The sequence below is a fragment of the Octopus bimaculoides genome, chromosome Z, assembly GCF_046866305.1.
Source record: "Octopus bimaculoides isolate indiv1 chromosome Z, ASM4686630v1, whole genome shotgun sequence".
NCBI lineage: Eukaryota > Metazoa > Mollusca > Cephalopoda > Octopoda > Octopodidae > Octopus > Octopus bimaculoides.
In genome coordinates, this window is record NC_142944.1 from 28,490,048 (window position 1) to 28,512,403 (window position 22,356).

Sequence of the window (22,356 nt, forward strand, 5' to 3'; positions counted from 1 at the left end):
AAAATTTTTTCTGAACCTTCTGATTCTGTTAATGTGCTGGTTTCCTGGTATTAAATTGATATTAATTAATATCGAATTTTTACCCTATTATGTTAATTATACATATATATATATGTACACACACATACCATCTCTCAAACTTGTTACCACTAGAATATATATGTTTATTCTTTTTGTTACAGTCATTTGACTGTGACCATGCTGGAATGCCACCTTAAAAGCTGGTTACTTATTCCATTAGTCCCTTTTGCTGAATCACAAATTTACAGGGTTGTGAACACACTACCACTAGTTATTGAGCAGTGATAGGGGTTCAAACACACAGATATACATGCAATAAACTTTTTTCGGTTCCCATCTACCAAATTCATTCACAAGGCTTTGGTTGATCCAAGGCTAGAGAAGACACTTGCCTACGATACCACACAGTAGGACTGAACCTAGAATCGTGATTGAGAAGCTGACTTCCCCCCTCACACACATCTGTGTTGTGTGTGTATATATATATAATTAGGTCATCCTATAAATAATGCGGTTTTTTCAATTGCATGAACTCAAAGTTGGAAAGGGATGGGATAAACTAACTGCATAAACTTGCTATAATAGCAGGTTCTTAGTGCATCTCGATTTTAACAGTTATCATTTCAAAGCTATAATGGAAGTGATGAAGGAGCATATTCAGAATATTTTTCTTTATGAGTTCAATAAAAGCAACAACACAACGGAAAGTGTGAGGAATATTAATAATTGGACAATAACCGTATGCCAGCATCAATGGTGGCTCCAGAAATTCCAAGCCGCAAACTACAACCTAGAAGATGAGCCTCAACCTGGAAGATCTATAGAGCTCAATGAGGATGTCCTGGTGGAACAAAATCCCATTGTAACTGTTGAGGAACTAACAGAAAAGCTTGAATTTGGTCATTCAACCATTCATTGACACCTGCGTGTCATCAGAAAAGTCAGCAAATTGGGTCAATGGATTCCTCACAAACTTTCTAAGTCTAATTGCACGCAGAGAGTGAATGTGTGCTCTTCTTTGCTGTCATGTTTTTGGACCAGTGACGACAAATAGGCTCTCTATAAAAATGTCAAGCACGGAGAGGAGAAACACTGGCACCCCAGGCTAAAGGTCTTCACCCATGTAAGGTGTTGTTATCTGTTTGGTGGGATATGAAAGGTTTAGACCACTTTGAACTTTTAAACTCAAACCAAATGATAACAGAGATCTACTATGAGCAACTTGAGTGGCCTAAGTCAGCACTAGAAGCAAAACAACCATCTTTGGTTTCAAGATGAAAGGTGTTCTTCCATCAGGATAATGCTCGGTTACATACAGTGAGAATGACATTCCAAAGGCTGGAGCAGTTTGAATGAGAAATGATACCCTACCCACCATATCTGCCAGACATTGCCCCATCTGATTATTATTCATTCTGCAGTCTTCAAAATCATTTGGTTGGAAAAAATATGAATTCTGTAGATGAGGCCAGAACAGTACTGGAAGAGTAGTTTTCGTCATGGACAAGTGAATTTTGGAAGAGGGGCCTACCAATAGATGGAAAAACATTGTAGAATATGAAGGAGAGTGTATTTTAGATTAAAAAAGAACTTTATCTTAATTTTGAAAAATAAAAGTATAATAAAACTGCATTATTTATGGGATGACCCAATATATATATCTTTTACTTGTTTTAGGCATTAGACTGCAGCTATGCTGGGGTACCACATTGAAGAGTATTAGATGAACGAATTGACCCAACACTAATTTTTCTTCTAAGCCTGGTACTTACTCTATTGGTGTCTGTTGCAAAATAACTAAGAGATGGGGATGTAAACAAACCACCAATGGTTGTCAAGCTGTGGCAGTGGGGACAAACTCAGACACACACATACATATTAATAAGCTTCTTTCAGTTTCTGTCTACCAAATCCACTTACTAAGCTTTGGTCAGCCTGAGGCATTAGTAGGAAACATTTGCCAAAGATGTTACACAATGAGACTTAAACTGGAACCATGGGGTTAGGAAGCAAACGTCTTACCAGTCACACCTATGCCTATATACACACCAATCACAACTCTAATGTCCATTTTTGCATGCACACACACCTAACAAGATGGCTCATTACAAAGTATGATTGAACTGCATATAACTTTGCATGAAGCTACTTGTTTTGTATTAAACAGCATTACTATTAAAAATTATTCATCTTTGAATGTGGTTTTGATCATCCACTCTTTAGTTTATTACTAACATGTGTGAGTGTTGGCTTGCTATTTTAAATTAACCAATTTTACAAAATGCTGAATATTCCATGCCTCATAGTTTACCACTAGATTTCTAGTGTCTTCTTTGTATTCAACCTACAGCAAATGAAGGCACAAAAGACATGAAAAATGTTCAAACTTGATTCTTTCATGGTTTGTTTGCATCCATTATTTGAATATTTTAGAAAGATAATCTTTTATCATATTCAGATTTTAAAATATAATACTTACCATACTTCTATTCTTTAAGACTAATGTGTCATTTAAATCCTATAGTAGTAAAGTATGAACTAAAGTTACACATTCTATTTTGAAAACATAATTAGAGACAAAAATTTAATAACATTTAAGACAAATGTATTAAATAGACACTAATTATCTAAGATAAAATAATTTTAGCATCCCTACCAGTAACTGAAACGAATTGCAACTGAATATTTAGCACAAATGTCAACAAGAATTTGTGCATTAATTTTCATTTGGTTAATAAATTTATTGAAATTATATTTACATCTTAATTTGTTGTAGTTTGGATTGCAAATAAAATCCATCACAGTAACTCCAACACTCTTTTACCTGTTCCAACCTGTCAGCCACACTGGAGCAATGCCATTACACTGGCAAAATACAGAGCACACATTACAAGTGCAATAACATCTAAAACAAGAATTTTTCTAATTTTTTCTGAAGTAAAAAATAGAATAAATATATGGAATTTACAAACCATTTTCTAAGAAATCTTGTCATTTCCTTTTACATTTACACAAAAGATTTCCATTTAAGTTCATGGATTTGACACAAACACACACACACACACGTTTTAAGCAGCGACTGGAAATATAATACATTTACATGTGGATTAACTTATTTAAGCGAAGCTACTAACACAACCCTAGAGAAGGATAAGACTTTTTATAAGATAAAAATGTATTTTTAACTTAGAAAACATAAGACAAAGACACTGAAGTTAAAAAATAAAAATATTTTCTCTTAAAAATACTGTTTTAAATAACTGAAGCCCAAATCTAAGTGAAATAGCATATTGATTTCATTTAAGAAATTCTAGTTGCTTAACTAATCAAATACCCTACAATTTCTAAAGGACTCCATTCATAACTTATCTTTTAGTCTTTTTGAACAGGAATTCAAAATGTACAATGTTGTCTTCTCTTGCCCAAATAAAAATTTGACAAATGTTACATTTTTACCTACTTGTAATACTCGTAAGTGCTTCCATACCCCTGAAGCACATTTAGTATTAATTCATGATAACTGGAGACTAGACTGATATAAAATAAACTTATACATACCATTTATTATTTCTGTAGCAAACTAGTCAAATGATTCAACTATATGCATTAAATTTTGGGAAAATTTTCCCTACCTCATACAACCGTAGGTTTAAGAATAACAGCCTTGCTTTTGGTGGACAGAAATATTAATGTCCACCAATAAAGAAAACCGGTGAGTTTGATATCAAATTAAATTAAAGAGAACCTTGGGAAAAGTTGCAGTTTTTAAAATAAATTGCATGTTTAACCTTCAAACACACAATGTTCCTTAACATATACTATAGTCCTTTAAATACAATAAAAATGCAAATCAGTATGAAGCAGGAAGAAAAAAAAAAAAGAAATCTTTAACATATTTTAATAATTTATTCAATAAGGGAATGGTGACCAATGCAGCAAGATTGGTAAAAATAAAACATTCCTTCAGTCATTCATGTTTTGTTTCCATTTCAGCAAATGAGAATGGCACTTAAGTTGTCTTCAATGGTTCAGCCAGCACCCTATCTCACATTTATTCAGAGGACCCTTTCCATAACAGCTCAAATGCACATATCAATAATCCGCCCCAAGTTACTGAATTTTTGACATACCACTTACTAGAATATAGGACATATTTTGGGGGAATGGGTAGGTGTAAATATCTTTTGAATGCAAGTGGGAAATAGAACCCACCTACATGTACATGTATACATTGTGTATACATAAAATTGAATAAATAAATCCAAAAATTTCAAATTTAATTTTCATTGAAATGAAAATATTAAATTTTTTTTCCATTCAACCATCACCAACTAAGTGGAAGTGTTATCTAATTAGCAATAAATACTATTTGATAAGTATTTTAAATACATTTTATTAATTTTTTAGGATTTTTTTTTTAAAAATATATTTTTTTGATATATTAAATAGTGAGATTGCTAGGATGTTTGCCAAATTTTGAATTCAACAGAAGCAACAGCATGACAAGAAAAATTGAATGAAAATATTTCTCTAGCTATGGCATCATCTGTACTGAATAGTTATATAGTTGTCTTTCATCAATGCATTTTGCAACAAATCTTCAAAAAACATATTGAATGATCCAAGCAATTCTCTGTATAGTGCAGTGAACTCAATCGACATAAACACACAAGAATGAATGTGTGTGTGTGTGTGTGTTTGTGTGTGTGTGTGTGCAAAAAGTAGTTTGTTAAAATAGGGAGAAAATGCAATTTTCGGGAGACAGGTCCATTAAAAGTTGCAACATGATATTAACACAATGCCAACTTGAAACAGATTTGCAGAGTTAATGCATTAACTTCCTTTGCTGGCTTGCGACATCCAAATAAATGATTTATATTTCAATGAGGAAAGAAAAAAAATTTTAAATTTAAAAAAAAAGAGAAAAAGAGAAAAAAAAATACCAAAAACTGGATTTCAATTAAGACAATTTCATCAACATTAACATACTTTTCTTGAAGACAACACTGTATTCTTAAAATTATGACTGAATTGAGTCCAGAATATAAAAATTTCTTATCCTATGCTTAACAATTTATAATCCAGATTTGGGCTATTAAAAATTTCTAGAAAAAACTGTCAAGCAACATAAAAATTCAAGTAAATAAATGTTTTAGATAACAATTTCCTAAAATAGATGTTTAAAAATTTGTAATTTAAGGTTAGTTAGAAATATTCAGTTACAAATAGATGCCTGTGCTAAGAGCAGAATTATTTAAAAAGAGAAATCTGAATAAAGTATTCTAATAAATTTTAATTAAAAGATTATTTATATATATATACATATATATATATATATATATATATATATATATATATACACACACACATATATATATATACACACACACACATACACACACACAACTAGATATTTGAAAGAGTGCAACATTTAATAAACCACAAAGCCTCTTAGATATCAGACACATTCACAATTTTTCTTTCTCTCTCTCTCTCTCTCTCTCCAGCTCCCACTCATAGAGGTTCTTCAGTTAGGTTTTTAGCACTTATATCTTAAATACCTTGCATATAGTGTGGTTACATAAAAATTATTATTACAGAGTAGATCTGGACAAAATAAAAGAATTAAAAATTGCTAAAAGCTGATAAAGAAAATCACTGAAAAATTCCAAAGACTAATGCTTATTAAGCTGGTACAAATACTTAAAATAAATATGGGACAATAAATAAGGATTGTTGACAATCAGAATGACATTTCAAACTATTTATCAACAAATAGTTTAATCTGACTTCCTTCTTTAATAGTAAAGCAATTTTTTTTTTATCAAATCAGCTTTTCCTCTTCTGTATGTGTATGTGTGCGCGAATATTTTACACTTGAATAATTCTTCCATAATCTTATAAAATCAATAACTCTTAATCTTTAAAATGGAATCTTACCCTCATTGAAAAGACACTAATTCTTGCTTCATGGAATTCGTTTGGCAGTGTCCACAGAATTTTCTTTTTCTTTTCCCATTTTTTTTTTCACATACTAAAATAAATGCTCACTTCAAATTGCATGATGCTTAGGTTTCATATAAATGAAATCATAGTGCACATAGTTATACAAACACAATTGTGATTTGCAAATATTTTATCAAACTGTTTTCCGAAAGCCATTTTTTTTTTTTTTTTGTGTGAAATGTCTATAGTACAACAGGAGCGTATTTTAAAAGTTATCAACAATTATCTTACAAATAGAGTTTTGAATGAGGACTCTGAAATAAGATTCAATAAATTTTCAGAGTTTAGAATGCAAGAAAAACTTGCTTTTCTAATACTTTCTGGCAAAACAGCACAAAACATTCAAGGACACATCTACATGAACAATAACAGTATCAGTTATTTAATTTATAAAGACTTCAACAAAATTGCTGTTACAGAAAGCATGGCAGCTATGCCATGATAGCTTAATCCTCTAGAATGGATAAAAGTGCAGCAGTCAAGCTTATCAAGTCTGTATTTGACTGGACTTGACTACAATGTGAGCTTTCTAAGGGGAAGGAAAAAAAATTAATATAATTTTCTTTTTTTAATTTTCAGGTTTTTTTTTTCGGTTTTGGTAATGTATGTTATTTGTCTAGTATGGACAATTATGTAAGTCTGTAAAATAACACATAAATGCAATTAAAAATGGATTCAATAATTGTTCAAACTGATAGAAATTTTACCAGCACAAAGGATAATGATTAGTCTTATGCCTTTTCTAATATTTTAAAATTGAGGTGGGTTTAATGAGCATATCTATTTTACAAATGAGCAATGGTGATCACTTCTCAAAAGGTAGCTTTTCATTGATATGTTAACTGCAACAATAATGTTGAAGCACAGTGAATCAACTTAGAAACAGGGCATCAAGCAATCTTGTTCTGTCGTCAGTTCACACCTATCTCACATAGAACTCACTTGAACATAAGCCTTTGAAATAGGAAAGGTGCACACATTTATAAAGATATTAGTATATCATTAAGTTAAAAATGTGTGTCCATACAACAATTCATTCTGTGAATTGAATTCGAATAAAAATGTTCTGTGGAAATAACAATATAGGTCATTAGGTTTATGCACACTGATTTGATTAACCTTTTCTTGAAATGAATGTTGAATCCTAAAACAGTAACACCTAAACAAAGGATATTGGTTCAACTATCTACCAGAGGAAGAACTAGGCACATTTGCAATGCAAAGGATGACAGACTTTCCATGAACTACCTATACAAATTATTGTGTACAGTTTATAATTAGATAAATTCTTGTCCATTGGTAATGTGATAGAAGTTAATTCAATTGCTACCTACAATTTTTATGTATAAAATAAACATCTCTTCCTCTGAAAAATTTTCACTTTTGTTCTGGAAAAAACAGACAAAATATAACGTCAATGACCATTCTCTATAATGGGTTTTATACAGATCACTTGGTTTGCCCCCTTTACTTTGTTTTCAGTCTTCACTACACCTTTTCAACCAATTTTAAAGAGTCTGGATTTATTGAAGCAACTTCAGAGTCTTGTCCATGTGATAAATCTGAAGAACTAGGGCTTTTTAACTGTGAAACATTACCATGAGTTTGTAATTGTGGAAGCATGACCTGATCTGAATGAATTTGATTAGGATCTGGTGTAGTGGCTTGTCCAGCCACAACCGAATGTGGTGAATGAGTAGTAGGAGGTATATGATGTGATTGTTGAGACTGTCTAGGTGAAGGAATGGGTTGCTGCCGTGGAGATTGAGTAGGTTGTGGTGAACGGACAGTTTGTGGTAATGTGGAAGTTGGAGGTGAACGAACTTGTTGCATAATTTGTTGTGGAGAAGGAGCAGTCTGATGAGCAAGCATCTGTTGTGGACTAACAGGTTGTCCACCAGAGAGATGCTGTTTTATTTGTTGTTGATGCTGTTGAACCTGTTGCATCATTTGTTGCTGTTGGAACTGAGCCATATGCTGGGAACCATCTCCTTGAACTCCTTGCTGAGGAAAATTCATTCTTGTTCGTTGTGTAAATTGGGGCTGTGGTTGTGGCTGTTGAAATGGAGTAATCTGTTGTTGTCTAGGTATAACTGGACTCATTTTAGAATACCATAATTGTTGCTGCTGTGATGGAAGTTGTTGCCCTCCTGGTTGTTGGAGACTTTGCATATTAGGCATCTGCTGTTGCTGTTGCTGCTGCTGTTGCTGCTGCTGCTGTTGCTGTTGTTGTTGCTGTTGTTGCTGTTGCTGCTGTTGTTGATCTTTATTTTTAAGAAAAATTGCCATTAAACTTGGATTTGATTTTAAAATATTTAAAATCTGAGTTTGTTGTTGTGGTGATTGCGGGGTTTTCAATACTTGCATTAACTGCTGCATAGAAGCTTTTGATTGAATTTGATTCATACCAGGGTTTATAGGAGCACCAAGTTGTTGTGGCTGTTGCATTGGCATTCTCTGAGGTGGCATTTGACGTGGTTGTGGTGGTGGTTGTGGTGGAGGACCTTGTTGACTTGAATAATTTTGCCATGGTTGCACCATGGCACCCTGTACAGATTGTGGCATGGGGTTCATTGGTTTTGGTTGCATAGCCTGCATTTTCGCCTGTGGTGGTAAATTATTAATAGGTCCTGATGGCTTACCTAAAGAAACAGCTTGTCGCTGTGCAGCTTCTTGAGCCTGACGAGCAGCTTGCATAGCACCTGGGGGTGGCCCCTGAGGTTTCCCCCCAAAAGGAGGTATTTGTGGCTGCTGAGGCATAGGCTGAACATTACTATTATTAGAGTTCCGTTGAGACATAGTTTCCATGCGCCGCCTAATCATTCGTGCTTGTTGCAGTCTTTGTTGTAATTGCTGCTGCGTTAATTTATGTTTAATTTGGAAACAGAATGGAGCCGGGCATTTATTTTCTGTACAATGTTTTGCATGGTAGCAGCAAAGTGCTAGCAACTGTTTGCAAATGGGACAACCACCAGTAGTTTTCCGTTTACATATTTTTGTGTGTGCTACAACACGTTTCATTCTCTGACAATTTGCCAGTCTACAATTAGCATCTCTACACTGATATGCATGAATAATAGACTGAATACATCTTTGAACAGACTGCCGTCGACATTCCTGAGGATTTTCTTGCTTTTCTGCTGAAGTAGCTCCATCATCAAGGTCAAATCCAAGTTTATCCATTTTATGAGGATGACCTTCTTTTTCATAACAAGGAACACAAAGATCAAAATCCTGCAAAATTAAAAAAGAAAAAAATTTTATAATCATTTATGTACAAATATAAATCAATCTAAATCTCGATTTTGTAATTTTTAACTGTTAACAATATCAAAGCTAAACAGGGTTCCAGTAAAAACTAATTGAGGTATAAAAATATAGAGCTGTTTGTATAATACTAATATTCCTAATACAATTACTTTTGGTCTATTACTGATACATATTTTTAATAAACCTATAGACAGAGTACAAGATAGTTTGAGTACACCAGGACTACTAAACCAGATACTATATTTTCATTTCCAAGTAATAGCATATTTTCAAAAAAAATTCTACTTACATCACACTGTGAACAATGGTACCGTGTTTCAACAAGAGACTTGCAGTGATTACAATTATAGGCAAAGCTGTCTCTTCCCTGATTATGCAGTTCATAAAGTAAAGCCATTGATGAATATTTGGCTCTTCGTAAAGAAGAAAATTCATAATGTTTTTCCCTAGCAATAGTGAGAAATGCATCCCGACCATCCATTAAATCACAAGAAATTAAGGGATCTGGGTCTTCAATATGGGGTAAGCTCCCTGCTGACTGCACTGAGTGAAGACGGATGACAAAAAAGACCTGAAATTCAATATATAAATTAAATTAACACATAGAAATTACAAAAAGAAAAAAATTGAATTAATTTTCTAAGTTATGAAAATAAGATGAAATTCAGATATGTCAATTATGTTTTATAATGAAATAAACGTGATTACATACTTCTTTGTGTTTTTCCATAGTGGAATATAACTTTGCTGAGAGATCATTTCCACCATGAGGAAGATTTGTTTTCTTATTATTTTTCCGTTGGTTGCTTTTATTTTTATTGGCTTTTTTATTGCGACCACTTTTCTGGCCCTTCTTTTTGCCCTGGCCATTCTGAAACGATGACTACAAACATTTTAACAATTAATGGAAATCTGTAAAGATGAGAGTGGCAAGTTAACTACTTTGGGGCATATAAATGAGATATAAGAGTGCAAGTGAGTGAATATGTCTAAATATATGCAGACATTTACACATGCTCACTTGATGGAGACATTCGTAAATCTCTCAAGACCATGGATTGTAACTAGAGACAGCATTTGAAAGCAGTGCCTGTCAATCTCTTTAGTCAAATTGGCTTGCCTTCATTAGCAGGTTTCAGGCTTTCCTCGTATATCAAATTCCTACTTAGTGCATGTTCCAGAGAGAGTGATCACTAGCAACCTCCTCCCACCTTCTAAAGACTGTGTAAAGAAATTTTTAATCTTTCTTGTAGATTAACAACAGGTCTTTTGGAATCCTCCCACCTAATATGTTGTATATGTGGACATAAGCCATGTTCTCATAGTTGGTGACTTAGTTAACTAACTTGTGTACTGAAAGAGGGTCCCATTAAATGTATCCCCAGAAAGGAGGCCAACACTTTTCTCAGGCTGGAGAGAAGCCCAGTTTGTTGAAATATCCATGATGTGTACTTTTCACAACCCCAGACTAACAGCCGAGCAGGGATCTTGTGAAACAAAGTTCCCAGATCACATCACACTGATGTCCAGTGCCCTCTTTGACACCTTTCCAGCAACTCCAGCCCTATAAAGCAAATCATTGCAGCCATTTTAGACTGTTGAACTACTATAATCAGACCTCTAAGTCTTAAGAGTGGGATCAGATTATGCAGACTGACTCTCGCTTTAAGTAAAGCCCTACAGTACCAGGGATGTTTACATAGCCACTTGAGGACACGAAGAACCTGCCATTATATATATATATATATATATATATATATATATATATATATATATGTGTATGTACATGGATGTGTGTGCATACCCACACACATAGAACTACTTATCTCGTGTCTCATGCTCTTAAAAATATTTCTTAGTCATACTAGGAAGATTAAAAGAGTGAGTGCAGCAGTCAGTGAGGAGCGAGGTGGATTTGGGACCAACAGAGGTGCAAGAGATGCCATATTCTGTCAAGGTAGATCAGCATCATCTGTGTTAACTGAAACCAAAAGGCAGCCATCAAGATAGACTGTGAATTTTCTGAACCAACAGAGATCAAAAGAGGAGTAAGGGAAGGATGCGTTATCACCAAACATACCAATATTTATACTGAGTATATATTCAGAGACTGAAATGAAAGGACACACACTGTATTTCTAGAATCTTATCTTCACCAAGACGGGTGGGTCTTCTTAAGTACTGCATTTCTCCAGTCATCCTGATCTTTTGTTATCTCCTCTTTGAAAGCCCCAAGAGCAGTCTACTACTACAGCCAATGTCTTCCTGGCTCTTTCAAACACCTCCTTAAGTGATCAGCACTGGTTTATGCAACTGTCCTCATCCACACTGGTGCAGCCTCATCTGATTCCTTTAATTCCTAATGTTTCTCTCAACATATTTGAAGTTTATTGTTCATGCACAAAACTATTCTTTCTAGTCTTTGCAAATCTTCTGTATTCTAAAGCAGTGGTTCTCAACATTAGGCCTGAGGCCCATTAGTGGGCCTTGGAAAATTTTGAGGGTGTCTGAGAAAATTTTGAGAGGACCTTGGAAATTTTCTAGATGTTCACTTTATTGAAGAGCTGACTATAGGAGAAGAAATGCTCTTGATGAAAGCATTAACTGATACAAAGAGTGAGACTATATTTGAAGTCATCAAATCTTATTTTGAAGAAAAAAAAAAATCCCATTATTGAATCTGCTGCAAATTGCTACGGATGGTGCAATGATAGGTAGACACAATGGATTTATAGTGAAACTGAAAGAAATCGCTCCCCACATTTTGTCAACCTATTGCATCATCCATCAACAACACCTTGCTGCTAAATCAGTTAATAGTGAAATGGACAGTGCCCTCCAATAGGCGATTTCGTCTGTCAATTTTGTCAAAGCCAAAGCTCTTAACAAAAGGATATTTTCACAACTCTGCGAAAATGAGGAGTACCAAAAGCTTCTATTACATACCAAAGTTCGATGGCTATCAAAAGGCGATTGTCTCTCATGCCATGCACAAATGTGCAATACACTTCTGCTTTTCCTTGAGAACATGCAACTTCAAGCAAGCCAGCAGAAGCAAAAGGAAAAGGCAAACTTCCTGCTTGAAGTTGTGAATGATCTCGACACAAAGGCAAGAATTTTCTACCTTGCCAACATTTTCTCGCAGGTCAACGCCTTTAAATAAATTGATTCAAGGATGCAGTGCTATAATAGTGGACTGTACCGAGAAGATATGGTCATTCATAAACAAGCTTGGTTTATCGGTAATTCAGCTTCAAAGGAGTTAATTTGCTTTTTTCAGTCATCTTGTTAAAACAGAACCATCAAAAGCTGTAATCATCAGCTGCATCAGCCATTTGAAGAGCTTGCAAATGGAACGAGAAGACACTTCCAGGATATACTCGACTTGAAGTCACCGAAGTGGCATTTTTACCTTCATCATCATGATGTCATTAGTGATCAAGATCTTAATCTCAAACTTGCAGCCGATCTTCTTGATCTTAAAGAGAATGCAACCTTAATGACAAAGTTGAAGAGAGAAGGTCTTCATGGCTGGCTGCATGCAAAGACAGCATTTACAACACAATCCCATTCCTCCTCCGCTTTCCAACATCCTGGTTAGTTGAAGCTGGATTTTCTGCAGTGAGCGACATTTTCTCTCTCTCTCTCTCTCTCACACACACAAGAACAAAAAAAAAAACCAAAGAAAACCCACAATAACAGAATGTTCTTCCTTCGAATTGTGAAAAGAGGAGATTTGCATCTCAAGTTGAACCAATCATTTGAAATTCAAATTGATAACCTAATTGAAAAACACCAACCACAATGTAACCATTAAATTGCTTCTTCATTTCTTATAAAATAAAAATGTAAATGTACTTTTCTTCCATTCTTAGATGGGGTTTTTTGCTTGCAGGTTCCATAAACAAGAAGATATAACACTGATGTAGTATTTAATTAACGATTGTGATTGTACCTGTACATGAAGCTGGCATGTGGAAACAATTACTACTTTATGGGGTTTATATTCTGGAGGAAGGTCGGATAACTGGTTAAGAGGTCAGTGGGCTTGGGGTTTCTTTTTGAATATAAAAAGTGGGCCTGAAGGTGAAAAAAGTTGAGAACCACTGTTCCAAAGCATCATACAAATTATCTTTCACCCTGAAAGAGAAAACTTTTGATGCCAGTAAAAGCTCTCTGAACTTTCTCCAGCCTGTTCTCATGATCATTTTTGTTAGATAGATGCACCAGTATAATAGATAGTTTCAGTTAATGAGGCGACTTAATTATTGGTGGAGGAAACTGTTCTGAAAGTATAATTACTAAAAATAATGTTGTCCTATTCTTATAAAAAAAAAAAAAAGAAAAGAAAAGAAAAAGGTATTAGTAATAAATTAAATGTATAAACAGAGAAAAAACTTCCGTCACTTTTTTGTACATTTTCATTAAAAAATATTATATATTAGTAGATTATGAAATTTACAGGCAAACTGAGTTACTCTCTTTAGAAATAACACTTACTCTTCAGAAACAACATACCCAAGAATACAAGAACACTCTGCTGAAAACAAAACTCCAAAAACAGCAAACGTCCTGCAGCATGTGCATCAAATTTTAACAGCAAACATAAAATGTAAATAAATGATAAAGGGATTTAAGTTTTCTCCCTTAGATTAGAAAATTCAGAACTTCATGAGCGTTTTGATTTAGGTGAGTTCACCTGGATTCACAGTGTGCAAGGGTTAATGCTGTATATAAATTAAATATAGATTAGTTATGCAAACAAATATTGGCTCTATCACTGATGATTTTAAGAAACTATTTTATACACATGTACACTTGCTGAAAGATTTTAATTTAGAGTGTGTGTGTGTGGCAAATCAAAAGTTTGAGTTGCATGCAAAGGCAATCATAGAATATGCAGATTATACTGCTGGGACATGATATAGTTTGCTCTCTTTTTCATCACCTCTGTATGAATATAATGAAGTGGTGACCATACATACAAAATTGTTCACAGACTTAAATACTTAGAGGACCTCTGATAGTGTTTCATTTTACAATTCAAATGTTAATATTTGCTGAATCATGTTTATACTTATGTATGAATGGCCCATTCACAATAGTTGCTTTTGTTACATGATAATTTTGTATATTCAGAATATATATAGATGAATGTTTCTGAAATTTGGACAATGTACAAGAGATTAAAAATAAATACTAGTGACACTAATTTGGTGATCCTTGAGTTTTACTATTTAGAGCCTACATACTAGCAAAGGCTGTGTACTTTTTTTTGTTAAAGATTGCTTAATTTCTAAAAAAGTAACATCATATAGGCACACATACAATGTAAAAAATCTCAATTTACTCATTTCTAAAGCTACTTTTCCCTTACAAGTATGTACAATGAAGCAGCACTCTACAGTTGAGTGGCTTTGTTGAAACTAATTCACTTGTTTCCAAATAAGGTAATTTATTCCATGACATAACGTTGAAGCATGAAGCTGTTAGACTTTTGTTTATGTGCAACACCAATGTTACAAAGCACTAAACCCATGAGAAGTTAGCGCCTTAGGTACATATAATATAGCATCTACAACTTCTTTTGCTTTTTCTTTTCGTTCTAATCTTGACATCAGCCTGAGACTTGATATTTCACTATCTCTCTGGCACAAGTCACTACAAATTATTCCACGTGGCTAGTAAGAAGCTTCGACTTTTTGTTAATGTTGCTCAGGCATCAAAGCAGTCCCAGCCAAATCAGTAAGGATCTGCTGACCCTTTTGTGAAAGCTCTTGATGATGAATATCGGACCTTATAAACCAACAGTAGACAAAATCCATGGAAAGATGCCATATTGGTCTTTCCACATCCATAAACTTGTCAGGTATACCTGACTTGTCTCCCAGGCTGCATACAAATACTTTTTCCATGTTCTTCACTGGTGTTTCTATGGTGGATTGTATGTGGACCATCAACTGTGAAGTTGATTTTGCAGTTACTCTTTATTTCTTTGGCAATATAGATTTGACTTCACCAGCTAAATGTTTGAATAAGCCTAGATAACTAGCTTAAGACCTTGCTGAGTTTTTTGTTAATGTTCATTTTGTAGTTTTGAATACAAGATAGGCATAAAAACATACAATTCACTTCACACAAAAAATTTACTTACAATGATACAAATATTATGCAAAAAAGGAGAAAGAAAGAAAATAACTGAATAACTCTAAGCTCTTACTGAACATACTTGGCCGGCTTCTTCTCCATCACCCTGTTCAGCAGCTTCTTCAGCTGCAGCAGCTTCAGCTTCCTCTCTTTTACGTTTTTCTTCTTCTTCTTGGTCCAGCTCTTTGATGCTCTCCTCCAGAACATTAGGCCAAAAATCTCCTTCAAAATATGGCATCTCAGTTGCACTTGTAAGGTTGTTTTCTACTGCATCTTTTAAAATGTCCTAAAATGTAAATAACAAAATATGTGAAAAATTTTTTCAACAATAAAAGTTGTTTTGAAGCAGAAATTAATACAATATCAAATAAATAAAAGACTGATATTCAAAGCAATTACCTTATAATCAATCACAACACGCTCTATTATAGCCTTATCCAACATCTTTTTATACCACTCTTGAAGCCGTTTTGGTTTAGGGATCTTTTGTTCCGGAGGATGGCAGTGAAAAATGTAATCATCTCCTTCACTAGGGGGACAAGCCCAAATGTGAGCCATTGTGTATCCTAATCGCCTAACATATTCCAAATAAGCAATTAGAATTTCATGATAAACAGCCGTCCTGAGAGATCTTGGTTGGAAAAAGTGAACGCTATCCAAATATGATATATACACACGTCTGTAGTAAAAATAGAATTTTCTCTTTAATAATATCATAATATAATACAAAATATTGCAAATACTTAATAAAAAAGAGTTATATCGAAACATTTACAAAATCTACCAATTTTTTAGGCAAGAAGCTTCAACAGAATTAGCATAAATTTGGGCTTTAAAAAACAAACAGGATAATGAACTACTGTGCATAACTTGAAAAGAAACACAAAATTGACAGCACTTAAAAAAGAAATAGCTGAGGGCATGTAAATTATTGAACTTATTAGACTTTTACCACCAAAATATCTAGCTTTACTTAATCATTTTTAAATCAAAATATCAACATACATCTTTTACTGGGCAAACATCCAACATATACAGTTAGCATTCTTGTAGCATGAAATATGTTTGCTCATCTATCTTCCAAATTATTGAGAAATTGAGAGTTTCCTCCATCACCATCATAGTCTTCTTTGTGATTCAAAACCTTTTGACTATGCCAATTTTAAGTGCTCCATATAATGACTAATTGCTATGTAAAATGTAATAAAAGAATAGAAAAACTGTACCTGGATGAAATTTGGGTATATTGTGCTACAATATGAAGTGCAAGTATGGCTATGTAGCAAGAAGTTTGCTTCTCAACCACATGGTTCCAGGTTTAGTCCCACTGCATGGCACCTTGGGCAAGTGCCTTAATTTTATCTCACTCATGTTCAAATGATAGACTAATGTGCACAATTTTTATCTAAAGTCCTACCTTGCAATTCTGTTATTTATCTCAGGTTACTTAATACTCATTTTATAGTGATATTAATAGAAAATTAATAGTTCACATTTGTTTTGGAATTTGAGGCAGTTTTTAATTAGAAATATCATAACAAAAATGTCAACCCAACACATACACATATAAAAAATTCATACCTTGTGTTTGGCTGATTACAATCTGAGCCATATTCTTGTACATGCATCCCAAAAAAACACACATCTACATTATCTATTTCTTCAAAAGCAAACATTGCTTTTGCTCTGTATGGAAAACTATCTGGCATTTCATCTCCAAATCTATAAAAAATGAAAGGAAGTTCAATTAACCCTTTAGCATTTAAGCTTGCCATATCTGGCCTATCACATGTATCCTTCAAGGAATAAACAATCATATGGAAATTTTGAAGCTATGAAATAATCATTGGTGAATAAGCATTACATTTGAGAGAGTAATCTGAATTCTATATTATTTATACAATGTTTAAAACACAAAATAAAAAATAAATTACTGATGCAGAAGATTAAACTATTACCTACCTGCTTTTCATTCCTTGTTTCACCTCAACTGTTTTATCAGAACTTGACAAAACTCTGATAGTAACTTCTCCAGCACCAGCATCTTTATTTTTAAGGAAATTATTTACACGATTCTCTAGATATATTCCAAGTTTTGTATTCGGGAGACCTGGATAACAAGGTAAAATAAAATTTGATGAGATATTCAAACAAGAGAGGGGGTGGGGGATGACAACATATAGTAAAGCGAAAATTTGTAAATAGAACTTCTAAGTATTGTATTTCATCATCATCATCATCATCATCGTTTAACGTCCGCTTTCCATGCTAGCATGGGTTGGACGATTTGACTGAGGACTGGTGAAACCGGATGGCAACACCAGGCTCCAGTCTGATTTGGCAGAGTTTCTACAGCTGGATGCCCTTCCTAACGCCAACCACTCAGAGAGTGTAGTGGGTGCTTTTACGTGTCACCCGCACGAAAACGGCCACGCTCGAAATGGTGTCTTTTATGTGCCACCCGCACAAGCCAGTCCAGGGGCACTGGCAACGATCTCGCTCGAAAATCCTACAGGAGCCAGTCAGGCGGTACTGGCAACGGCCACGCTCAAAATGGTGCATCTCATGTGCCAACCGCACAAGAACCAGTCCAGGGGCATTGGCAACGATCTTACTTGGCTTGCCGGGTCTTCTCACGCACAGCCCATTTCCAAAGGTCTCGGTCCGTAGTCATCGCCTCGGTGAGGCCCAATGTACGAAGGTCTTGCCTCACCACCTCAGCCCAGGTCTTCCTGGGCCTACCTCTTCCACGGGTTCCCTCAACTGTTAGGGTGTGGCACTTTTTCACGCAGCTATCCTCCTCCATTCTCACCACATGTCCATACCAGCGCAATCGTCTCTCTTGCACGCCACAACTGATGCTTCTAATGTTCAGCTTTTCTCTCAAGATACTTACACTCTGACGGGTATTCACATTGACATTACACATCCAACGGAGCATACTGGCTTCATTCCTTGCGAGCTTACGTATGTCCTCAGCAGTTACAGCCCATGTTTCACTGCCATGTAGCATGGTTGTTCGTACGCATGCGTCATACAGTCTGCCTTTTACTCTGAGTGAGAGTCCCTTTGTCGCCAGCAGGGGTAAGAGCTCTCTAAACTTTGCCCAGGCTATTCTTATTCTAGCAGCTACACTTTCAGCGCACCCACCCCCACTACTAACTTGGTCGCCCAGATAGCGGAAGCTATCGACTACCTCTAGTTTTTCACCCTGGAATGAGATAGAAGTTGTTTCCTGTTTGTTTGCAGTCTTTATTGCACCTGAACATCTGTCACAAACAAAAACTAACTTGCTAGTTAACCTGCCTTTGATGTTGCTGCACCTCTTCATAGATATATAACCTACTCATTATAAAATGCATGCTACTAATTACAGGCAATGAAATGTTGAAAAAATATTTATGCAATAACATGTAATAAATTTTCTTTAACTTGTCTGGCTGAAAACAGCCAAAATAACCTAGTCATATTTAAATGAGAATTTCAGCACTAATCTCATTAACACATTCACGAAATCATGTAATTTAACTACATAAACAATTGAGTTACATTGCCTGTCATTATTTAACATATCTGAGTGCTGTGAGTTTTTGGAGATTTTTTCCCCACTTTGATTTTCTAAAATGTTACACTATGTACAAAAACTGGATATCAGTTTCATGTTACCAAGCAGGGAGTTTGAATTCTAAGTATTTTTGAAAGAAGACAGAAAAATCTGCCTATATATAAAGCAAACATACAAACATAAAACATGAGTGTTTATGAATTGGATACTTCTACTTCCAGAAGTGAAACAATTCTGACAACAGTTCCAATAGAAAAAAAAAAAAAAAAAAGAAGTTTGTACCTGAAAATAGTACGAATTTAAAAACTGTTTTTGTTAGTTATTTTAGTAAGATATTAGACCTAGCCACAGTCTTTCCAAAGAAACGAAACCTTTAGATTATTTTATTTACTTTTTCCTTTGAAGTGATTCCTGCAGAAACAAATCGCTATGCAGAATGTAAACAAAGAGGGGAAAAAAGATAGCTTGAGGTTTCTCACATACTTGGAAGAAAGGTAGAAACCTGAGCATTTTAAAAGATATATATATATATATATATATATATATATATATATATATATATATATATATATAGAAAGAGAGACAGACAGAGAGAAAAAAATGTGTGTGTGTATGTGTGTGTGAGAATTTGGTTTATAAATTTCTTTTTCAAATTTACCTCACTTTCTATTTCTATTTACCTGTAAGATGACAAATTTTGATTAATTTGTATTGTGGATCATCATATGTACTTTTGTGTATCTATGCAGGAATGTGAGCTTTCATTTAGTTAATAGCATGTATTTCATTTTCAAGTATGCTTCAAAGACAACTTCCAGTTTTTTGTTCTGTTTTACCTTTATGGTACACCTGTCTAATGTACATTAAGTGCACATTTTTTCTATATTAAAATTTAGTGCATACTAACTGAATATTAGCTAATAACTTATTTTCTATGCTGATGTATAAACAGAATTTAAATAATTTAATATTTTGTTTAATTTACATGTATTTAGATTCACTTTCAGACAAAAATTATGAAACAGATTTAGTTAAGAACCTTTTGTTAAATTGTATTCCAAAAATCACATTAGTCATCATCATATTATGTTGATATATGTAAAAAAAAAGTTACAATAGTTTTATGAAACCAGTCTAAATACATGATTATTGTAAAATTTAATTGAAACACATAAGGGATGTATTTTGGTTACAAATACAGTGACAAAAAGGTTAATAACATGTGCAAAATAATAAGATTATATTGACTACACACATAGCAGGCTGCTGCCTACCAATTTCCCTCACCAAGTATTGGTCAACCTGTTGCTATAGTATAGAATGCCAGCCAACCAGCAACCTCTAACGAAGTGGTTCTGAAACAAATTTCTTAACTCATCATTCCCTCTCTAGTTCACCATGAAAACTCGTACACCTTTCCTTTAGCCGTCCAACCACACCTTCTGCTAATATTCATCATTATAATCCTGAAGCCTTCCTTATACAACTTACCCCCTTTCTGTACCTCTCTCATTAACCCATTATACAAATTTCTTTCCCAACAGTGTTTGCTCAGTTACTCTCTCCTGTACTACTCTGCCAAATTAATAAGTCTGTTCTTTTCATCATCTTGCCTAAAATCACCTCCAACCCACTCTTATTCTCTTAAGTCACAGGTTTCATTAATATTGCCAATTGCAAGGTGCTTGCTCATACTGGTGTCATGACAAAAAGCACCCAGTACTCTCAATAAAGTGGTTAGTGTTAAGGAATTCAGCAGTAAAAGCTATACCAAAACTGAGATAATGGAACAGAAATGGACTTTGGACCTGTTGGACCATATCATCAAATAGCTCAATGCAAGCCAGCACAGAAACACACATATACAGAGGAATGGCTATGTCGTTAATGAGTTTGCTTCAAACCTAATTTTGTTTCAGGTTCCACACCATTCTGTGAAACCTTCAACAAGTGCCATTTCCTACAGTTGTTGTCATAAGACAAAATGTTTTAAGGACTGAAATTGTCATTGATACTATAACATCAGATTTAATCAATGAGTGTTAAACCTCTGAGTCATTTTGTTGCAAACATATAAACACATAATACCTACAGTTTCCACATTAAGTTCCAATTCAGTTGTTTAACAATTTAAAAGCTAACAGTCATCTATGTAAAGTTATTCTAATCCATAAATCTGATGCATGATAATACTATGGAAGATGAATGAATAGATTTAATGTAACTTACAAATCTATACAAAATGTAACAATATGAAAACACCTTGTTTCCTGTAGCTAGGATTGCTTAGATAATTTTGTTTACATCCTACAGATGTGTTTTTTTCTTGCCTCTACACTACAATGTTCATCTACTTCACTTGTTCAGTAGATAAACATGTCTTTTGAAAATTAATTTACCACAGTTTGGATCGAAATTTGTGAAAAATCTATGATAAACTAAGCTGTTTAATGTTTGAAACTACTTTGGGAATTGATATTAATTATTTAGAATATAAAAGTTTATGTAGAATCATGTGCATGTGCATACACACACACAGTTATAAAACCACCTATCACATGATCTTAGCATATTTGGAATCCTAGAAAAGTGGTTTTACAGCTTAAAGAAGTCATGGTGTAGGAGTTAACATTGACAATGGTTCTAAAATACCAAAGGCAAGCAAGAATCCTGGTTTTATCTAAAACCTGCAGGGAAGCTTACTATAAAAAAAAAACAAACAATTCAATGTTGCCAAGTTTCCAGTTTTGTTATTAGTGAAGGCATGGCTGTGTGATTCTGAGTTTAGTCTCAATGCAGTCATGAAAAAGCATCTTCTGTCATAGTCATGGGTTGACCAAAACCAAGTAAGTGAACTTTAGTAGACCATCTATGTGTGTGTCATTGGATAGTTGGTAGATTTTGTAGTGTGGAAGGCAAAATAAGTTGCTAAATGATTACCATATTTAATCAATTATAATGCAACCTCAGATACTGAATTCAAATATTACCCAAGTTGAAGTCTCAGCACCATTTAAATGGGATAGAATTCTATCATTCTGAGAATAACCTGCAATGCCATATGTTGTTTCATGTTACATATTTGTTTTGTTTTTTTCTTCTCTTCTTTGTCTTTGTGTGTGTGCACTCACATGGCTGTTTGTTTCAGTCACAAAGTACTAGGTTTGACCCCTCAGTTTGGTATCTCAAGTGGATTTTTTTTTTTTTTACTGACAGAAACTTGTGTGAAAATCTGTCAGGTGAACTTTTCTTTAAGGCCAAATTTGCTGCACATAATGTTGACATGATAGTAATGAAGTCTCATTTGGTGGTTAATAATTATATTTCTTATAAATGCTAATATATTA

General features: G+C 34.1%; 1 protein-coding gene across 1 annotated transcript in view; it reads right to left on the reverse strand.

Moving 5' to 3' along the window:
* Positions 1-5,505: 5,505 nt before the first annotated feature.
* LOC106876257 (histone lysine acetyltransferase CREBBP) overlaps positions 5,506-22,356 on the reverse strand; it is a 69,517-nt gene continuing 52,666 nt past the window's right edge. Inside the window, exons 14-20 of the mRNA XM_089365321.1 lie at positions 17,407-17,554; positions 17,026-17,166; positions 15,844-16,123; positions 15,527-15,730; positions 10,010-10,180; positions 9,587-9,868; positions 5,506-9,261 (exon numbers count right to left, since the gene is read on the reverse strand). Coding sequence (XP_089221447.1) covers positions 7,516-9,261; positions 9,587-9,868; positions 10,010-10,180; positions 15,527-15,730; positions 15,844-16,123; positions 17,026-17,166; positions 17,407-17,554 — 2,972 coding nt within the window. The 3' untranslated portion in view covers positions 5,506-7,515. The remainder of the gene's footprint in view (positions 9,262-9,586; positions 9,869-10,009; positions 10,181-15,526; positions 15,731-15,843; positions 16,124-17,025; positions 17,167-17,406; positions 17,555-22,356) is intronic.